Source organism: Ostrea edulis, chromosome 1 (assembly GCF_947568905.1).
Source record: "Ostrea edulis chromosome 1, xbOstEdul1.1, whole genome shotgun sequence".
Lineage (NCBI taxonomy): Eukaryota > Metazoa > Mollusca > Bivalvia > Ostreida > Ostreidae > Ostrea > Ostrea edulis.
The window spans coordinates 81110014-81131370 of record NC_079164.1 but is presented as its reverse complement, the minus strand read 5'-3'; the positions used below and the strand labels follow the sequence as shown (position 1 = coordinate 81131370).

General features: G+C 35.9%; 4 protein-coding genes across 7 annotated transcripts in view; 3 read left to right on the top strand and 1 right to left on the bottom strand.

Moving 5' to 3' along the window:
- The window catches only part of LOC125679196 (uncharacterized), a 3521-nt gene extending 609 nt beyond the window's left edge, over positions 1-2912 (top strand). The window contains exons 3-4 of the mRNA XM_048918209.2: positions 303-474; positions 786-2912. Of these exons, the coding sequence (XP_048774166.2) occupies positions 306-474; positions 786-2077 (1461 nt within the window). The 5' untranslated portion in view covers positions 303-305 and the 3' untranslated portion in view covers positions 2078-2912. The remainder of the gene's footprint in view (positions 1-302; positions 475-785) is intronic.
- The window catches only part of LOC130054058 (uncharacterized), a 1204346-nt gene that overhangs the window by 145652 nt on the left and 1037337 nt on the right, over positions 1-21357 (top strand). The window lies entirely within an intron of this gene.
- LOC130048217 (uncharacterized) lies at positions 2296-2772 on the top strand. The gene has a single exon (XM_056144626.1). The coding sequence runs from the start codon at positions 2296-2298 to the stop codon at positions 2770-2772; it is 477 nt and encodes a 158-aa protein (XP_056000601.1).
- The window catches only part of LOC125679169 (DNA-directed RNA polymerase, mitochondrial-like), a 23355-nt gene continuing 4577 nt past the window's right edge, over positions 2580-21357 (bottom strand). Inside the window, exons 5-31 of one of the 4 annotated variants that reach the window (XM_048918149.2) lie at positions 21255-21357; positions 20301-20372; positions 19981-20085; positions 19544-19687; positions 18022-18127; positions 17862-17929; positions 17100-17219; positions 14302-14418; positions 14142-14180; positions 13617-13681; positions 13315-13393; positions 12652-12781; positions 11708-11841; positions 10591-10703; positions 10056-10203; positions 9608-9692; positions 9404-9515; positions 9080-9158; positions 8600-8845; positions 8403-8480; positions 8059-8253; positions 6642-6802; positions 6015-6110; positions 5745-5817; positions 4971-5062; positions 4515-4594; positions 2580-3450 (exon numbers count right to left, since the gene is read on the bottom strand). The exon at positions 21255-21357 is cut by the window's right edge and continues 56 nt beyond it. In XM_048918149.2, coding sequence (XP_048774106.2) covers positions 3401-3450; positions 4515-4594; positions 4971-5062; positions 5745-5817; positions 6015-6110; positions 6642-6802; positions 8059-8253; positions 8403-8480; positions 8600-8845; positions 9080-9158; positions 9404-9515; positions 9608-9692; positions 10056-10203; positions 10591-10703; positions 11708-11841; positions 12652-12781; positions 13315-13393; positions 13617-13681; positions 14142-14180; positions 14302-14418; positions 17100-17219; positions 17862-17929; positions 18022-18127; positions 19544-19687; positions 19981-20085; positions 20301-20372; positions 21255-21357 — 2890 coding nt within the window. In that variant the 3' untranslated portion in view covers positions 2580-3400. Of the gene's footprint in view, positions 4595-4970; positions 5063-5744; positions 5818-6014; positions 6111-6641; positions 6803-8058; positions 8254-8402; positions 8481-8599; positions 8846-9079; positions 9159-9403; positions 9516-9607; positions 9693-10055; positions 10204-10590; positions 10704-11707; positions 11842-12651; positions 12782-13314; positions 13394-13616; positions 13682-14141; positions 14181-14301; positions 14419-17099; positions 17220-17861; positions 17930-18021; positions 18128-19543; positions 19688-19980; positions 20086-20300; positions 20373-21254 lie in introns of all 4 variants that reach the window. The other 3 variants (XM_048918152.2, XM_056162211.1, XM_056162214.1) reach the window with 3 other exon arrangements.

Below are 21357 nucleotides of genomic sequence, written 5' to 3'. Positions count from 1 at the left end.
GCCACTAAACCTTTAAATAGCTGGCTGAAGCAATACTATTCTCTTTAGAGAAGTGGACAGGCATAGGCCGGGATAGGCTACATGTAGGATAACACATGAATTGGACTGCTTCTATTTTTCAAACCTCAGAAAATGACAGTTAAGCAGATAATAAGATGGACCAAATTTTGGAATCAAATTTTTATAGGACCTTCAAGATAAAAATTAATATCTATTTTTGAGAGAGGGAAAGGTATGATTTGTGAAATTTTAAATAAAATATTTTTATTTCATAATGGATATATCTGTTTTTTAACTGTCAGAAGATGCCAAAGAAAGTCCTAGTGGTGGGGTCAGGAGCCGCGGGAACAGCTGCTGCATTCAGTCTGTCACGGTGTCCGGAGAAATTCGATGTGCAGGTCTGGGAAAAAGCGAGTGTGCCAGGAGGAGTTGCCTGTTCCTCGGAAATTAAAGGAGGAGTTGTTATCAATGATGGTTAGCTATCAAAAAGACACAAATATTAATTACACAACCTAACGTACATACACGCAGTGTGTGAGAAATTAAAGGAGTATTCGTTATCAATGAGGGTTAGCTGTCAAAAAGACATGAAATTAATTACACAACCTGACATACATACACGCAATGTGTGAGAAATTAAAGGAGGAGTCTTTATCAATGATGGTTAGCTGTCAAAAAGACATGAAATTAATTATACAACCTAACGTACATACACGCAGCGTATTAGACTTGATTTGTTCTGTTTATACATGTGAAAGAAGCTAAGAATATTTCATGAATTACAGGAGTACAAGGAGGATGCCCGACATACAGAAATGTGCTGAACATCATGAGGGAGTTCAACCTGCAAACAAGTCCAGTGCACATGACCATTTCATTTGGCAAAGGAAAATCTGCTTGGACTAACTATGCTCCATCAGACTTAACTGAAAACCTGCGGGATGACATTGCTAGATTCGAGAAAGTTCTCAAAATTATCAACAAGTTTGAGGCCATTTTCATTTTCCTGCCCATTGCTAAAGTTCTGAAATGGTACGGCTTCTCGGAGGACTTCTGCAATTACATGGTTTTTCCCCTCACCGCCCTGTTTTTTGGAACAGGAAACCAGACTCCCTATGTGTCATCAGCCATCATGGCTCGTGTTTTTCTCGATGATGATCTCAGACTGTTTGACTATGATTCCAAAAGACTTTTGAGTCAAACACCAGAAATGTTTGCTTTTCCCAAACTTCAAGATATGTACAAAAAAATAATGGATAACTGTGGTGTGCATTTCCATGGCAACAGGAGTGTTTCAAAAGTGAGCAGATGCCCTGGGAAAGTCACGGTAACAGATCACAGTGGAAAAGTAGAGGAATTCGATGACATCATATTTGCGTGTGATGCTGAAACTGCCCTAAAAGTCTTGGAGAATCCAACATTTATGGAACGAAAAGCTCTAGGAAATGTCAGATATTTCAATGATCTGATAATAACTCATGAGGATGAAGATTACATGAAAAAATACTATGAACTGCACAAAGACATTGATCAGTATTTCATTCACATCGATGAAAAGGACCCAGAAAAGATAGAAATGTCTTTCAACTTGACAAATTATCAACCACACTTGAAAGGAAAAAATCAAAATATTTACCAAACAATTTATCTAAATGACAAACTTCGATCCATTTGGACAGAAAAAGACCTCAATCCAGACAAGGTCCTCCTGAGGCGTTGGTGGCGACAGTTTGCCCACAGCTGGCATCATTACGCCTTTGTGGTACCTCTTGTTAGATACATACAAGGCAAACAAAATACTTGGTACTGTGGAGCTTACACCCTCATCAACACTCACGAGATTGCCACAATATCTGGACTGTCTGCTGCTCATCGCCTGGGGGCACCTTATCCATTTCCTGATGACAAACTCGCTGCCAAACAGTTTGACCAGTATCTGCTGGTTATTCATGGTCAGTCCAGGCAATTTGGTCTGAATAAAACTACCATTCTCAGCTTTGCAATGGCCCCATTTATGCTACTCTTTGCTGGTCTATCTCTGCTTGTAAACTTCTTGCACACCACATTTTTTGCCTGAAGTGATGATAGTGATCTTTATGGGAGACTGTCAAATACCTCTGAATCTTAATGTTTCCATTTTTGTATAGATTTTCCATATATACATGTACTGTACATCTGAGGACTTTATATCACATGATAAAAGATCTATAATACTCTTGACGGCAGGCCGCAGAGTGATGTCAAGTTGGTCTGGACAAGTTGGAGGTTGTAGGTTCCTTCTGCTACCTCGAAGACATGCTTTCTGCAGCAGGTGGCTATGACCTTGCAACCACTACGCGTGTGAAGACCGCTTGTAAGAAGTTGAAGGAGCTGCTACCAGTCCCGACATCATGCCACCTGTCAAACAAGACCTGTGGTCGAGTGTATAGCACTTGTGTACGGAGAACTATGCTCCATGCCAGCGAGACCTGGGCACTGACCAAGCCAAATCTTCATCGCCTACAGCACAATGACAGGGTCATGAAAAGACAGATCTACAACACCAAGCCTGAAGATATGGCCTCTATAGGTTCAATCGAATTGCTGGGGCGGCTTGGTCTCAGTGACCTCAACCTCATCTTAAGGGAAAGGAGACTCCGCTGGTATGGCCACGTCATCAGATCCAGCAGTGCAGTCAAGTGTGCTCTCAATATACAAGTTCCTGGTAAGCGTAGAGTTGGTTGGCCAATGCTATCATGGAGAGAGCTGACGGAGAAAGATCGAAGAGAATAGAAGCTCTCTACTGCCGAGCCTAATGACCGAAAAAAAATGGATATCTGAGGCGAGATCTGCCATGCGTGCAGCCAGCCAGATATCTGGACAAAACCTGTACATTTGCACGTAAATAAAAAGGAACCGACAGCAATACTTCACTTTCTGAGTCTCCTTTTTCTTTATTTATAGAATGGTAAACACATGTCCTTTTCACAACAGTGAGCTGCACACAGGGGCCATAACTCTTTCATTTGGTGAATATTCAAATACTAACTCAAATGATTGGTGGATTCAATTGGTGGATTCAACATTTAATGTTGATAAATTATGTACTATTAAACATAATAACTGATATTTCAACACTTAATGTTGATCAATCTATTAACACAACAAATCAAATAAGAAAATTATGTAACAAAACATGTAAAACTATCTTAAAAATTCTGATTAAGATGCGTGTTTTTGAGCACAAATGAATTACCATGTTAAAGTTAAACAGCATCTGACACAAAATAGGAAATCTGTATCAGTACCCGTCCATACATAATTCACAGATATCTCTTTTTAAAATTTTAATGTTTATTTATAAACATCACAGATCAGCTTGTAGTATCACAAAGTTCTGTTCGGCAAGCTCAGGTCTATGTTAACTGAAGAAATACTCAGACTCCAACACTTTGTCCAAGTCAAATGTACCTAAAATAAATGGAAAAATTATTTTCAGAAATTCTGGTGTACTGATCACAATAACTGATGTCAAATGGTCAACATTTTAATAAAGAATAGAGCACTGCAAATGGTACAAAATACATCCATTACAATGTATCTAGTAGTCTATTCCATGTTTCACAGTATTAGTTACTAGGTACCCTATTTTACATCAACAGAGAGGCATTATCATGTAGAAATTTTAGTCGAAACATAGAGTTGGTTGGTTGTATATTGTTTAACGTCCCTCTGATAATATTTCATTCATCTGGAGATGTCACCACTGCCGGTGAAGGGCTGCAAAATTTAGGCCTATGCTCAGCGCTTACAGTCATTTAGCAGGGAGGGATCTTTATCGTGCCACACCTGCTGTGATACAGGACCTCGGCTTTTTGTGGTCTCATCTGAAGGACTGCCCCATTTAGTCACCTCTTACGACAAGCAAGGGGTATTAAGAATCTACTCTAACCCGGATCCCCATGGGATTCGAAACATAGGGAAACACTATAAGTCGGTTGTAACCTGACCACAGAAATATGCCCTTGGATCAAGGGCATGATACAACCTTTCATAAAGAACATTTGCACCAAGTAAGAACTGATAGCAACAAAGCACATAAAACCTGAGCAGGTAAAAAAAAATGTTCAGTGACCTTGACCTACGAGGTATGATTCATATTAAGGTCATAACACTCCCATCTTTCTGATGCCATAAGGAACATTTCCACATGGTAAGACTTCGTTCTTCTCAGACACATAGAAATTACGACTCTACAAATCGTTAGACGTAAAAGACAACGTCTGGTATTGGTTTCACCGAGCGTCTATTGGTCTCCTATCCTCACGCTTCAGTGTCTCACGGAGCCTCTATGTATCCATACCCGCTAGACGTTAAAAAAATCATTCCTTTTTTATAAAACGGCCACAAAGTCTTGTACATGTATCATACGATGTGTCACTTGGGTAGCCTGGCCTTTGATAACATTAACTATGGGCTAGTTCCCTGAGATGGGTTATAGTCTCCTTGTTGGAGTACGTCTGATATGAACTTACCTTTCTGTGGCACACTACACACCAGTTCCCTGAGGTCAGTTACAGACTGCTTGTGAGATTTGTCTAATTTTGGATGCTCCCTGAAAATATTGCAACCAAAACCTCAGTAAAAGTCTTGTCTTAAGAAATAAAAGTTGGACTTGTATCAATCTAATTAAAATTAGATCTTCCATCTGCTCCCCAGTTTTCGATACGTCGTTCCACGCGACGTATCGAAAACTGAGGAGCGGATGGAAGATCTAATTTTAATTAGATTGGACTTGTACATGTAAAATTTGTGGATGTATTTTTATTATGAAAAAAGAAGTTGCACTTGTGAATGCAGAAGTAAAGAATTTGCATTACAGTAATGATCATACATGTACCTTTAAAAAACAATGTGTAGTTATGAATATCATTTGTATAATTATAGATTATCGGTAATAATAGAAATGTTACCCTTCTAGAAATGCTTACTTTTGGTACTTCTCTATGTGTCTCATGAAATCTGCAGAGAGGGTTTCTAATAAAGGTTGACTATGCAAGGCTACAAACTGTTTGCGACACAACTGAAAAATGAAATTTGATAATACAAAATTCGATTTCAAAAGTGTTTAGAGCAAAGAGCAATCATTGCACAGATACAATGTACAGTAAACAGCAAACACAAAGATAAAATAGAGACATCATGAATTCAAAATGACACTATAATCTTCCAACCAACTAATACTCCCTACAGGGCATACTCAAAACTGCGTGTATTGGAAAAACCAGGTTCTTTCTAAACAACCTTTATGATACACACCTTGCAAAGTTATTTCTCATAATAAACTTACATAACACCAATCCTTACTTCCTTTATTCTGAATGACCTTGATCATCATGACAAACAAAGATGTGATAATTTTGCAAGAAGATGACAACAGACCTAACTGCATTAAATTGAGCATCTGTAAGACATGTTTTTTGATTAATCACTTTTAATGAGCTGGAAAGAAATTTAAATGCTATCTTTACCAAGGCATTGAAGCACAAAATGTAGGTAGGCCAGATGCAGTCTTTGGACCATAAGTTGGAAGAAGTATCTTAATATGCTCCAAATGAGCAAGTCTGCTTCAATTCCCACTTGCAGTAAGGTGAAAAGATACTTAAATGCTGTCCTTGACTTTTGTCTGCAGTTGGGTGGTCAAATAGCATACAGATAGTGGGAGATACATGTAGGTTAATTAATGAAATCCTAATCATGCCTACCTTATTCATTAAATCCACATCATTGGCATGAGTCCAGTAGCAGTCATGAACAGACGCAAAAGTCAATCCAGCTCTGAAAATTATGGGTATAAAATGTTTTCGTCAAGACATTTTAACCACAGACGAGAAATTTACATGTATTTTCACTTGATTGTTATATTGTAAAATGCAATGTTTTGTAGTGTACACATTTAGCTGGACTCGTGTCCTATTGAGCATGGTGTAAATCTAAACTTTAAACAGTTCAGAATAACTACAAACTTCCATTACCTGTACATTTCCAGTGATGTTAGCATCATGTGACTTGCATCAATGGAATGGATGTAGTTTGGAGGAAAACCATTTCTCTGTTTTCTGCTTTCAATTCTGGTAAAAAAAAGTCCACAATGAAGCACAAATGCCCCTGATAATGGCCAATTCCAAAGATGGCCAAGGTCACAAGGACAAATATCTTGGTACCAGTAGAAAGATCTTGTCACAAAAAAATTAAAGCTCTAATATTTACCATTTAGAAGTTATGACCAATGTCAATTTTTTTTAAAAAGTACGTCAAATGCCAAGGTCAAAAGATTTAGTACCCACGGGAAGGTCTTGTCACAAGGAATACTCATGTGAAATATCAAAGCCCTAGCACTTACTGTTCAAAAGTTATTAGTAAGGTTAAAGTTTCAGACAGAATGACAGACAGGACAAAAACAATATGCCTCCCGATCTTCCATCTTTGGGGGCATAAAACTTGATATGACTCAATCAGTCATATCTCAAAACATACATCATCAAAGAAAACTATATGTATTTAGGTTACTCTTATTTGCATTCCCGATTTGACAACAAAGTTTGATAATATTCCAACTCCTCCATATAAATACAATTTATGTGTCAACTGACCATACTTACTTAAACTTCAGCAACTCTTCTATATTATAATCCCTCTTGAACTTCATGTCATCATCCAGCTTTATGTAGGGCTGAATCACGGGCATGCCCATGGGCATGATCCACTGGGTGGGCAATTTGCAGCTCTTGGCCATCCCTCGGGCTATCTGTGTGAACCAATCCTAGAACAAGAAAGACGCATTAGTTACAGTTTTAGCCGAACACGAGATTCATCTCTGTACGGAGATGGTATTCCATTTTCCACACAGTATGACTTCATCTTACTACAGTACTTTCTGCATACAAACATTCTCTATGCAAATCAGAATGTTATTGTTGTACATGTACAGCTGTGCCTTGAATTTGTAATCTAGTGACATTATAATACTACATTCAATAAAAACTTGCATCAAATGTGATCTCGCATGGAAGATTAGTGCAAGGGTGAATTACTATTCAACTTGAGAGGGGACTGAAATGACAGTTTACTTGGGTAAATAAGGAATGTTGGAAATAGAAAATTTTGAAACTCTTCATAAAAAGAAGTTACGAAAATTATGCGTCACTATACAAATCAGTGATGGTTAAAGACCTCATTTCTGATATCTGCCTGGTTTGAAGATTATTTTTCAGAATGTTGCAAGTGAATGCCCTAGTACCAAAACATAAGTTATTGGATTAAATTTCTGATGTTTGGTAGTGGAGATAAAACAAAAGAAATAGTTTTATTTCCTCACCATATGCACATATGTTCCTGACATCGCCTTAAACTATCACATGTAACATAAAATATTGTCATTAGTATATGCAAAGATCAATTTAGTGGCTGGCCGCTTGATATAGTAGTGGTGAATGGTAGTGGAAATGCAAGGTTGAATTGATGAGTTGAACTCATAAATGTTCTGAGGGATACCCCCCTCCCACTTTACGATTTAGGGATTTGGGCAGAACTGCTTTTCTTGCAAACTAAGATTTTTCATATAAATATAACGGCACCCTTTTCCTCCGTTTGTTCCCCACCCCTTCAACTTTCAAAAACGATGCTAAAATGTGCCTGAACTCACTATATCTGATAGTAATTAAGTAACATGCTTGTTTACTGAAAAGTTGCCAAAGTTAATGCAAAAAATGTGTTCTCGTTGAACATACTAAATATCAAAACCAGGACGGAATCGGAGACATAATAATGGTTCCGATGCAGTTGGGGCCTACCAGACATGACTGCTTATCAAGTTGGCTAGGTGGAGTTCAGTCATAAGAAATAAGATTGGACAATTACTATTGTAGCCACATAAACAGTGTTGCATCCAATGTAAGCCATCACATGCTTTTCATTAGCTACTGTCTACACTGCCATCCAAGAGAGCATGAGCTGGTATTTACACTGCAAATGTAAAAAGACTAAAAATTACATCCCAATTTTGTCCTCATCACAAACCTGGATTGACCTGGCACTGGAGAACATCTCCTCCAGGGCCTTGAAAGCACATCTAGCCAAGTAGACGCTAGCAGGCATATGGAATTCACTGGGAAGGGCCTCGTCAGACAGAGGGTTTATCTGTTTGTAGATTTGTAGCTTAGCTCCATACATTGTGACTCCATATACAGAGGTCATTATCGTCTGCTTAATTGTCTGAAATTTTGAAGAAGAAAAAAACCCATGTGATACGTATTGTTTTTCAAGAAAGATTTGATAGTGTAAAAGAACTTGTTCAAACTTTTTTTCTCTAAATAAGAATGTTTGCACCATCATCCAAAAATTTTGATGACTCAAAACTGAACCTTTCTTTTGATGAGTCCCTCAAGTTTCTGTGCTATTTCTAGTCCTTCCTCAGCATCCTTCTGTCGTATTTTCTCCACCTGAAGCAAAACGACAAGCACATCAACATACATGCAGTTCTATAATCATCTTTGAGTGAAAAGCTCAGGGGCAATGGAATAAATATACTTTGTTGTAATAAACACAGTAAGAAGCTAACCAGTTCCACAACATCACTGTACACATCCTGGGGGTGTGTGAAGGGACTCAAATTCACCGACTCTGCTCCTGCTTGATCCCTGCCCAGTGCAGCATAGTGCTGGAGACCATTACATGAACCATCTTGATGGGTAGGGAAGTAGGATACAAACTGGGTGGGGTCTTCAGATCTTAAGGCTGTTGTCACTTCCATACAGACAGCAAGGGTCTGGAAAGGCTCATCCGATGTCTGCCACCACTTTCTTCCCTGTAGAATTCATGTTGTCAGAGATTACAGCTACACTGTAGATCAATGACAGCCATAACCAATCACCTTCATATACATTTAAACAGTGCACACCTACAGTATACAAAAAGCTGTACCTATAAAGGCTCAGGTGAGCTAAAAAGCTAAGGACACATGTGTACAAGAAGCACAAAGTCATTACATTACAAATCATATAATTTGACTATGTACTCATAACACATGTAGTAAACTTACCTCAAGAGGATTATCAGCGGAATCCATTATATCTGGTAACAACTTATTGGCCAAGTGGAGCCTCTCAGTATTTGAAGACCTAGGAGCAAACACAGACTATTGGTAATGTATATTTACACTGTTCAAGTGTCAAAAATAAATACAAAGGGCACATGTCAAAACATATTTACATAATGAAGCCTCAAAATTATTTTTTGATAAAATTCTTTCTCTCATAAACAAGATGAAGGCACCAAACAAAACACACACATGACAATCTTTCAGATCTCAAAGCTTAAATACTCTCTGACATTGAAAATGGCTGCTTTTGTAATCAGAAGTTACCTTTTTGCAAAGCCAGTTAAATTTATCAAGTGTATCTTCAGCCAGTCAAGTCCCTTTTCTCCTAAAGGTTTTCCATTGGCAAATTGGAAAAGAGACCGTCTGACATCGTCCCCTGGACAATTAATGAAGGACGATTAAGTACAAAATACATACAAACAGTACAATAAAATTGTCATATATTTTATATCAAGTGTTTAACAATACCATGATAATTCAAGTGGGGCATGAAGGGATAGCTTCTACCCCTGAAATCTAAATTGTGTGGAAACCATATGACTTCATCTCTGATCTGAAAAATAGAATTATTGTATGGAAGGTACTTTCATATTTTAAAAATCCCATTCTTTGATAAAAAAAAATCTTACTTTTGAAATTTGTTCAAATGTCAGGTTTAAAAGTACAAGAAATAACCTTGCAGACAAACTGTAATTTTATTACACAATGAGGACAAAAAATGTCTCATCTAAATTTTGTTATACAAAATGCGTGTCCCAGCTCCATGTATATCAACGCAAGATAAACTGTAAATAGTGATTTGATCAGTGTTAAAGTAAAGTTTATCAACAAAACACCAATTATAATCAAACAGCCTCTTGATAAATTTGTCTAGTGAATTAATGAATAATTCCTTGTAACAGCCCTACCCCCTTACCGATTCAGCTAGTGATAATGTCTTATGCATGTGACACCATAAACTGTGCGTCTCAGCTCGGTCCTTCTTCATTTTGAAGTATTTCCTCCATAGCTCAGCCATCTTTTTCTTCTTTTCGTCTTCATTTTCAGTTTTGCTTTCGATCATCCTGATTTCAATAAAACGACTAAATTGACTGACTTTTACTTCTAGTTTGTTTAAGGTATTCTATAATAATACCCTGTAACAACTATACAATAATATATAATAATTTGAGGGGTAGGCGGGGATGATAATCTATCAATTAAGTTGAATTGGCCTAACAACTATACAATAACACCTATATATTGCATAGAACTTTCTTTGAATCAGAAAACATGTATTGATGTGGGTTACTAACTCTTTAACTTCTAGAAAAGGAAAGATGGGTTTAGGCAAAGTGTGTTACTAACTCTTTAACTTCTAGAAGAGGAAAGACAGGTTTAGGCAGAGTGTTTTACTAACTCTTTAACTTCTAGAAGAGGAAAGATGGGTTTAGGCTGAGTGTGTTACTAACTCTTTAACTTCTAGAAGAGGAAAGACGGGTTTAGGCAGAGTGTGTTTGGCAGGAGGGAGATCCAACGAAGAACCAGCATCTTTTTTGAACAGCTCCATAATAACATCCAGCATCTGAAAAGAATATAGCTTACTACAGTTTACCTTTATCAGACTCTTACTACAGTGATAGCAGTGGTTCAATAATAGACTGTATGTGGTCTGGGTACATAGTGATGATACTGGTGCCGTATTCGACTGTATGTGTTCTAGGCATATAGAGATGGTACTGGTACAGTGTTGGGCTGTATGTGTTCTAGGCATATAGAGATGGTACTGGTACAGTGTTGGGCTGTATGTGTTCTAGGCATATAGAAATGATGCTGGTGCAGTATTGGATTGTATATGGTCTGGGTATTAATAAAGACTGTTTAAGTATTGGATTGTATGTGGTCTGTGTATTTTAAATAAAGACTGTTTCAGTATTGGACTGTGTGTGGTAGATGGGTAATTCGTGATCTGCCCACCCCCACTCCATTCATTATTCCATAATCATTACCGCATGTAATAAACAATACTGTAATCAATTGTAAATGAAACAAGAGGTACTGTGAGCAATGCTCACTAAGAATACCTCCCGCTTACCCCAATCTCCCAATGGGTGTTGTTAATAGGTATAAACTACTTCTTTCCTAAGTGTAAAAAAGAAAAGGGCATGACAAAACCTTGGGTAGTCTCTTCTCTAGGGAGAAATGAATAAGAGATAAATTTGATAGGGAATATCTTCGTCCCATTGGTAGTCCATATGTATGATATGGTGACTGTTGGTGGAAAGGATAACACTTTAGAGCCCGGAAACCATATTGCTATTTTGATGTCCAGTGCGCTTGACTTTTTGACTCCAAATTCGACAGGGAACCCCTTCGTCCCATGAGTAGTCCATATGTATGATATGGTGACTGTAGGTGGAAAGGATAACGCTTTAGAGCCCAGAAACCATTGTGTCTACAGACGGACGGACAGATGGACAACCCCATTCCAGTATACTCCCCCTCCCCCACAACTTTGTTTTTAATATATCGTGTATAAAAACTTTCCACTGACTTTTGTGTTGATTTTTATAAAAACTTTTCACTGACTTTTGTGTTGATTTTCCAGCCACAGGTTCCAAGAGTGTTCAACGAGTCCATGACTGGATGAAGAGAATCTTCCGGATATTTCTGAAGGTATTTTAGTTCCATCCGAATGTCATCTAAACATCTTATTAAATCACCTAAAAAAAACGATAGTGCTATGAAACAGGTTTAACGACAATGTTATCAGAATAACAGAATCATTCATTATAACAAGTGTAGGATAGTGAAATTCCATTGTGGTGAAAAGATCCATGGTCTAGTACAGGCCTTTGTCTCGTCCTAGACTATAAATCGTGGTCCCTTGGTGCTAGGATGGGTCCATTTCTCGTCCGAGACTATAAATCGTGGCCCCTCGATGTCTCATCCTAGACTGTAAATTGTGGTCCCTCGGTGCTAGGACGGGTCTTTGTCTCGTCCTAGACTATAAATCATGGTCCCTCGGTGAAATTTCACTCTTCCACACAAGTATATAATAAATGATTATTTTTGTCAAATTCTATCCACAAGCTGTCCCCAGAAAGCTATATCAAATCATTGAAGAAAATGCAATTTTTTTTTCACCATGTACCAGAAATAAAAAAAATATGTTATAATCCATAATGTCATAGCAGGATAGGACAGAAAAATTTCACATGGCTGTCTCACATGGGTAATATTGGTCTCACACTGGTGATTAGTTGGTTCATAATATCTAAGCTTTAAACAATATAATCTTGACCACAAATCAAAAGTACACACGTCCGTTAAAGTCTACCAGGGCAAGTGTTGAAGGCCATTTTAAGTGGGATATCTTGTACTAAAAGATCTCATACACTTGTAACTTTCTGATTTTAGGCAAATTCAAGAAAGAATAAAAAATGGCTGTCATGCATGTATGTGTATGTTGTGTAGAATATCAAAGTCTTGGAAAGATACAACTCTAATTGATTACAGACACATGTACTCACTGTTAAATGTGATAAATCCACCCAACTGTTTGCCGTGCCAGGGAACTGGAGGCACTATCATCGGGTAAAACACTTGCTCACATTTCATTACTGAATTTTCCATAAACATTTTTTTGATCCGGGGATGAGTCTGAAAGAAATGAAAGGAGGAAAAAACAAACTTAAAGAACAACACTGACTTGAATGATTACAACAATAGCTTTCTAAATGTTGAGATTCAGATAACCTTACATGACCTCAAACTTCTTTACACAACACTGATTGAAAATTATCAATACCTAACGATGATATTAAAAGCCACCTTTGTGTTAAATGCAGTGTATGAGCTTTATGAAGTACACTGTGTAAATTTCATCAATTATCTAAATTGTCATTAATACCTCATCTTCACTTATTTTAATCAATGTGTGTAATGCCTGTATTTAGTGCAAAAGCTTGTAATAAACAAGACAATATAAGATAAATGGTTGTGATGGTGGACGGGTGGTGGGGGGTGGGGCATCAGCTTTATAATATGATATTAATTAGTAGTAATATTAAATGAAATAAGCAGGTGTACAGGCATTCAGTAATGTATAGGCCACTTTAAAGTGTATTTGACGGATAGGATTGACAGACAGATGCCATTTAATGTCCCTGGACAAAAATAGCAGCATCACTCACTTGAATAAATGCTAAAACTCTTCCGTCTTTACCCTGATCTCGACTGGCATAACAAAAGACAGGAATATTGTGTGACGTGCTGAAAAAGAAATCTTATTACTATTTCTTTTCAAATCACTCCAAACATTGATCTTATATTAGAAAAAAATAGTTTGGACAAAAAAAAATATTAGTTCAGAGTCCATTTACACTGATACTATTCAGAGTCCATTAATCAGATACTACAGCACTACATTGATTTCAAGTCAAATCCATCATGATGCTGATCTTTTCACATAAAAAACTTTGCCATATAAACATACCCATCAGGTCTTTTGGAAAGTATCTTTAAATGCCTGTTCATCAAAGAGTAAAGAAATTTCCCAATCTAAAAAAAAAAAAATTATCTGAATAATTTGTATTATAATTCAAAAAGCAACCAGCATAATCATCTTAAAAATCAAAGGTTTGGCACATTTTGAAAGGACATGCTTTTCTCATTTAATAAAAGCAAAAAAATTCTTGGGATATTAAATCCTGCCTCCATATCCATGTAACTGGGTTTTTATTTCTGTAATTGTTTGGTGACAGTTTCATTTCCATTACAAAATGCAAAAAAATAATAATTTTAAAACATAAAAATGTTTAAATGCATTCCTCATTTTATATAAATAATCAATTGTATAAATACTAAAATGTCCTCCCACAATTGAAAAATAGTGTCGTATACAAATGTACATACTTAATACCACTATTCACAAAATTCAAAGCTCACACTAAAAACAGTTAAAAATACTCGAGTCATCCACTACGAAGCTGATATAACACATACATTAGTACGTACTTACTTTGAAAGATATATGGTCTGGAAATGAATAATCTGGAAGCTGAAAGAAAGTAATCAATATCTATATGAATATTCATAAGAAAATGAAATGAGATCATTTATACACGTCTATACTTTTTAATTTCCTTTCGTAGAGGTACATGTAATAAAAGGCATCTCACAATTGTACTCTTGCCAGTGTGCTCCAAACATAAGGACTGCCAAATTTCTCTGTGACATCTGTTGGGATTCCTCTTACTTAGAATGATTCCAATGTATTCCTTATAGATCATCTTTTGCTGCAAGATATACCCTCATGATATGACTTCCAACTTGCAAAAATTTTATATGTAATTAATGGCAAATTCTGAGGGTTCTTCACCACAAAAATACTTCCAAAAAAATTAAAACAGATACATTTTACTCTCCTTAAATCTTTAAATTGGTATGCATACTTTATAAAACTTCATCCCATTCTAGGACCCAGTTTTTTATTGTATATCCACACAATGCGGCCGTTTTAATGCCAATTTCCTAATGTCCATCACAGTTTGGAACATACGTTGTACCCTTTTGATTAGTCTTTAATAAACATAATAAACTATAATACTCTTGTTGTCTAGTGGCATCAGGAATGGTAACGGGTATGTGAATATTACCAAATGCAAGGAATCTTATGTGTAAGCATTTACTACCTGACTGTTCAATTAATACAGATTAATTTGCCTTCATGCCAGATTAATCTCATTTAATTGACGGAACAACTGTTTTCCAATGTTGGCCGATCTAAAAATCAAACGAATTAATCAAACCGAAAGCCATCATAGTACGAGTTAATGTGCAGATAGCACTTCCTTTTCCGTCCCAGACAAGAGCAGATTAGCACTGAAACATAGCAGACGCTCTCGTAAGAATTTTCCCACCCACCACTCCCCTTATTACAGTAATCTGCTGTCAGTTTTTGTTTTTTCCAGACATGGAACAAGCACCAACCAAAGGACTGGACGATAGTCAAACCACGAAGAAAGAAGGAGCCAATCCAAGCTGCAGTATTCTTGGACTGTTAAACTAAAATCAGAGACAGTGCTGGGTTTATGAATTTTATTAAGATGTATAATAGTACTGCCATTTTAGCATAAATACTGCAAAACTCTTGTCGCATTGTATTAAAGGGGGGTGGGTTCGTAGGGATAAATGGGAGGGTTGTGGGCATATCTGGCTCATTGTTTCCCTGCCCAGCCATCATACATGATGGTGGGCGCAATGTTGGGTAGACAGGTTGTCTACAAATGTATGCCATGTAGAGCAATGTTATAAAGTAAAAAATGTTGGGTAGACAGGTTGTCTACAAATGTATGCCATGTAGAGCATGTTATAAAGTTTTCGATTGGGGTCATAGCAAAGCCTGCAGGCTTGGGGCCCTCTCCACCTCTTGTAACAGGAGGGGAGACTTAGTACTGGAGTACTTGGGTAGAGAAGTACTACTGACCAGTAGCAATCACCGGGAAACAGGGTATACAGATGTGCTCTCAACCATCTCGGACCCAAATGTCTTAGTACCTAAATTTGGGATCCTTGGTACCTGCACCCAACGCAGGGCCACTGGTGTTGCCAGGGGCTTATTAGTCAGTATACCAGCTATCCCTTCTGGACCCAGTTTTTTATTGTATATCCACACAATGCGGCCGTTTTAATGCCAATTTCCTAATGTCCATCACACTTCGGAACATACGTTGTACCCTTTTGATTAGTCTTTAATAAACATAATAAACTATAATACTCTTGTTGTCTAGTTGGCATCAGGAATGGTAACGGGTATGTGAATATTACCAAATGCAAGGAATCTTATGTGTGTAAGCATTTACTACCTGACTGTTTAATTAAATTATTTTTGGAGAAGTTAGATAGGCCTAAATTATGATACGATTATCATTGACAACTAGGCCTACTGTCACGGGTGCATTTCAAAAAAAAAAAATAATAAAAATGATCAAACTTATTGTGAAAATCACAATACTTTTCAATTATTTTATTCAAACAATTTTATTAATCATTATTTTTTGTTATCTACACGTTACTTAGGAAGTGGGAGCGCGGCGTGCTGTTGTTGTAAACACATACGCGTTCCTTAAAAAAATGAAAGCATTATAATTCAATTCAAAGTTGGGAAATATCATATTTTATTATTTATAATTGAAAGTTCAATTATCTTTTATCTTTAAATTTCTTTTTTAAAACTACCAGTTGGTAGACACTGCTAGCAAAGTTCTGCCTATATGTTGTTACAAGGTGAAGGTCAGTTGGTGCGAGTGTGTATTGAATTTGAGAGCAGAACGGAAAGCATATGCCGTAGGCCTATATGTAACAGTGCGTAGCTTCGATAGAACCATTTTCTTGCAGTTTATCTACGTTTTTGTCCAAGTGCTTGTTTGAAAAAGTACAGGGACAAATTCTACTGTTTTTTTTTAAGGCAAAGTCGTTGTGCCGACAAAAAATATTCACAGCTTGTCCCTCATACCTTCCTTTGAAAATTGAAAAAAAATACAGTCCAAATCCACTCTACTGATAGCAAGTACACCCTTAAACGGCACAAAATACCCTAATGCAGTGTTATTTACAAGCCGTTAATGTGATAATTGTTTGTTTGTCAATTAAATCTAATCTGTTTATGAAATGGCTAACAACTGTTTTCAAATCTTCTCGCTCGAGGTTGCATATGACGTCACAGATAATGGCGCGTAAAATATCGAAGAAAATATGCATAACGCAAGATTTGAATTTCATCGCTTTCAAACTCGAAAACTACGCAAACTGTTTCATTTAAAACACATGTAAAGTAGTTTTAGGCATGAAATGAATTAATTTTGCTGAAAAAATTAAAAAGTTTAAAAACATGCGATGTGTCCTTTAAGAGAATATTTAGAAGAGGCAGTTGAGCAGTTTGCAAACAACACATCTTGTCTAGTATCAACAACCCTACCTGTTCCAGATATCCCGATTCCTTGAAATACTTCATCTTTATGGAGTTGATGACCGATTGTCCAAGCTGGTATTTTCTATAGCCTGCTGAATACTCCTTCTCTGCTACGACTTCAATTTCCTGTCAAACACAAGTATAGCAAAACTTTCATCACATTTAAAAATTCTCCCCTGCTCATGTGCTATCTTGAAAAAAAGGAAAACCACCATAACTCTTAAAGATGTAATGATTTTGCTAAAACGCTTTCAAAATACTGAATATAACTTTGAAGCATTTTTAAAACAAAAAATATCAAAACCAGTTCAGATTCTAAATTACACATAATACAATGTAGTATTTATAACTTTGAAATGCAATTGGCATGACAAAAATTAATTGCAAGCAATAATTAATTTTAACTATTGACTCCGGATCACTTTACTGTAACAATTCATGACTCCGGATCACTTTACTGTAACAATTCATGATGCCGGATCACTCTACTGTAACAATACATGACTCCGGATCACTCTACTGTAACAATACATGACTCCGGATCACTCTACTGTAACAATACATGACTCCGGATCACTTTACTGTAACAATACATGACTCCGGATCACTTTACTGTAACAATACATGACTCCGGATCACTTTACTGTAACAATACATGACTCCGGATCACTTTACTGTATATAATATAAGATATTTACATGTACATACAATACTTGTGACAATATTCAAATACACACATATATAGCAAATTACACGCATGTAGTTTACCTTAATCATCAAGTCAATGTATTTATTTGTCTTCAAAGCATTCAAAAAAGGCCAAATTTGCTCTAAATCTGAAAGTCAAATAAAAAGTGGAAGTGATGCTTCAACTAACAAGATCACAAAGAATGTCAAAGGTAAAATGCAAGGAAATTGTTTGATGTACTTGCACTAATGGATGAGATCAGTTCACCTTTAGAATATTTTTGTAACGAAAATTTAAATGCTGCTGTTAATGTCCCTCTGAATTGTTCCACTAACAGCTCTTTTGTCTGAAAATACAGATAAATTAACCAATCAAATTAACCAATCAAATTCTCTGTAAAATGTAGTACAGGTATAAGTCTGACTCAGCCCAGGTTCACTGCTTTCTCTCAGATTATCTATGAAAAATTAAAAATCACAACATGAAGATTTCTAATGAAGAGAAAACATCTGTCTTTACACAAATAACAATTTAGGTTTCATTCCAAATAAGATACAATTTAGAAAAGAAATTGATATTTTACATTGAAATGACCGAAAGGGGGAGAGGGGTTTGGTCAGCAGACAAGTGAAAAGCCTGAATGAATGACAATAGTCAAATTTATACTGTTTTAAAACAGAATTTAAATAGCAAAGGGTTAGGGCATCCATACTTTTAAAGTAATAAAAGTGGACTCTAAATATCTGCAATCAAAGGTACAAACATACATATTTATTACAATAACCAATGTTTCATCACTAATAAAGCTATGATAAGTCTGTGAACTTATTTCTCTTTGAAAGCAGCAATCTTTCCACTTGAAATAAAAGGTCCATGCTTTAAGAAACAAAGTGAAAGAACAAGGTTCCGTTTCTGTGTTAATTTCCATTCTGAACAAATCCCTGCTTGTGTCTAATTCTACACATAAGCATTAAGTGGATGCTTCACACTTTTAGTAGCTATAAAGCATAAAGAGAGTCCATGTTCAAAAAGATAGGGAATTTAATTTAAATTCAAAGTTCTTAATCTTTATGGAAAAATGTTGCATTTTGATATACACATGTATATACATGTATTACAAAGAATTAGAATGTGAACTCGACTCTTCATAAAAAAAATGAAGTGATGTGTAATTATTATTTATAACTATTCTATCAAGTGATGTGTAATTATTATTTATAACTATTCTATCAAGTGATGTGTAATCATTATTTATAACTATTCTATCAAGTGATGTGTAATTATTATTTATAACTACTCTATCACGTGATGTGTAATTATTATTTATAACTATTCTATCAAGTGATGTGTAATCATTATTTATAACTATTCTATAAAGTGATGTGTAATCATTATTTATAACCATTCTATCAATATATAATCTAAACACAAGTTCAAACCACAGTGAACATTATGTCATAATGATAGATATTTTAAAAAATAAGGAAGAAATGTCGAGGTTGTCTGTATCATGAGGATAAGAAAACAATGAAAGCATGGGATAATTTATGCATAAATAAGTTTTTCCAATTATACAAGTTATCCCAGACTTCATAAACAACCTACACTTTTATTATTAATGTAAAAAAAACAAACCTACAAATTACAAATTTTCTGACACTTTCTCTCTGCCATGTCACCAATTTATGTACATTTCTGAGACTACACCAGTACCTCTATCTCTGTTTCAATCTATGATTATCTCCTTCAACATTTTAATTACCTTTTCCTGTTTTTTGGAAAAATTTGCAAAATATGTACTATCCATAGAAACAGTGCCTGTCTCTTCAAACTTCAGTTGTTTCTGTAAGTTCTCTTCAAACTTTGAGGAAGATATTACTTGAAAAAGTGGATTGGGAGCATCTTCCTGTAAAGAGAATATTCAAAATATATTATTCCAAAAATTCCAGTGATGAGCTTTCAAGCATTCACAACTTGTCCGATGCACTAAACTTTCCTTATTACAACACTATTCATACAATGAACACAGAGGCATAAAAAAGATTAAGATTTTTCTATAATATTGGCAAAGCTTAAGCTTAACGTGCATTTCCAATTTTTTTTTTTTCATTTTCAGAATTTAAAAAACCCATTCAATGTTGTAGGTGGACTGTGTAATGAACAGAGTTCTTCCTCTACACTAGCCATGGTGTTACTTACAGGGGGTGATGCATTAAAGTCTCGCAGTAAAGGAACCGAGTAGTGTTGTGTAGTCAGGTTTTCACTTTTTAGATGACTGTAATCTGGATCAACAGACTGAATCACCTATATTATGAAAGAAAATTGTCATAGAATTTAAATAACTACACTACAATTCACTTCTGGTATCAATCATGAAGAAAAGCAGGAAAGAAAAGATATCGACAGAGAGGGTTTTGTTTTCAGGAATCTGCATTTGACATGAAATCCTACTGACTCTCCCAGAAGTAAAAAGATATGACATGACTTCAGCATTTTGCGTTTTTGTTGCATATATGTACCTTCAAGACTGTTGATGCATCCCTTGGAGTTAGGATTTCGCAGTTCTGAATCAAACATCTGATATCAAGATTCTGAAGCCAAAAAAAAAATAAATAGATAAATAAAATAAATATATGAAAAACAACAATCCAATTAAAATCAGATCCTAAAATACGCTTACAATAGGATCTGACATAACCCATAGGGGGTCATGTCCGCATGACCTTTCACTTGAAATATTCATGAGAACTATCAGCCAGTCAGATTGCGCCATACAGACAATGATGGCTATTTAGGCGGTTCCCAGCAATTTGTAAACAAGTTGCAGTAATCTCTCTCCCAAGTTTAACTCCACACTATAAAATTGTGTATTCTAACATAAGGAATTTTAAACTTTCGCAGTAATGCCTAATCTATTCCGTCCATACAAACAACAAACGTACGATGTAAAATACACCCAGATTAAATTAATTGTGAATTGTGATTTATGTATGAATAGGGATGGGTACGATTTGAATAGTTTTTAAGATGTGTACTTAATTATCGCGAGGAATATAATGCCAGTCGATGTAAACGGTGCATTGTGACGTCACATCTAGCTGCGATGTGTTTTCTTTCAAACCAAACAATCGCAGTAAATTTCCTTGAATTGTAACCACTGATGATTTCATATGTGACATGCTGATTGGCTAACATAAAGTTCACATGTACATGACCCCTAATCGGGTTATGTCAGATCTACTTATGCAGAGTATACGGCCCGGATCTAAGAAGTCTGATTTTAATTAGACTGAGAAAAAAATGATGCAATTATGAAGATTACACCATTACAATACATTAATCAAGTCTATCAATTTTCTATATATTGTTGTTTTGAATGACCATCTAAGCTTTTGCTTTATAGAAAAATACAGAGAAAATTTTGCAATATGAAGTCATAATAATTTCTTTTATACTGTGATTTGCTCTTATACCATTTCTTCCATCTGCTGTAAAATGTCCCTAATTGTCTCTTTATTGTAAGTCCTTCTACTCCCAATGCAGAGCAACTTTGCTGCAAAAGTGTCATAGTGTTCA

Bases quoted from the DNA above. Each gene is read 5' to 3' on its own strand.
- LOC130048217 (XM_056144626.1), top strand. From the start codon at position 2,296: ATGCTTTCTGCAGCAGGTGGCTATGACCTTGCAACCACTACGCGTGTG.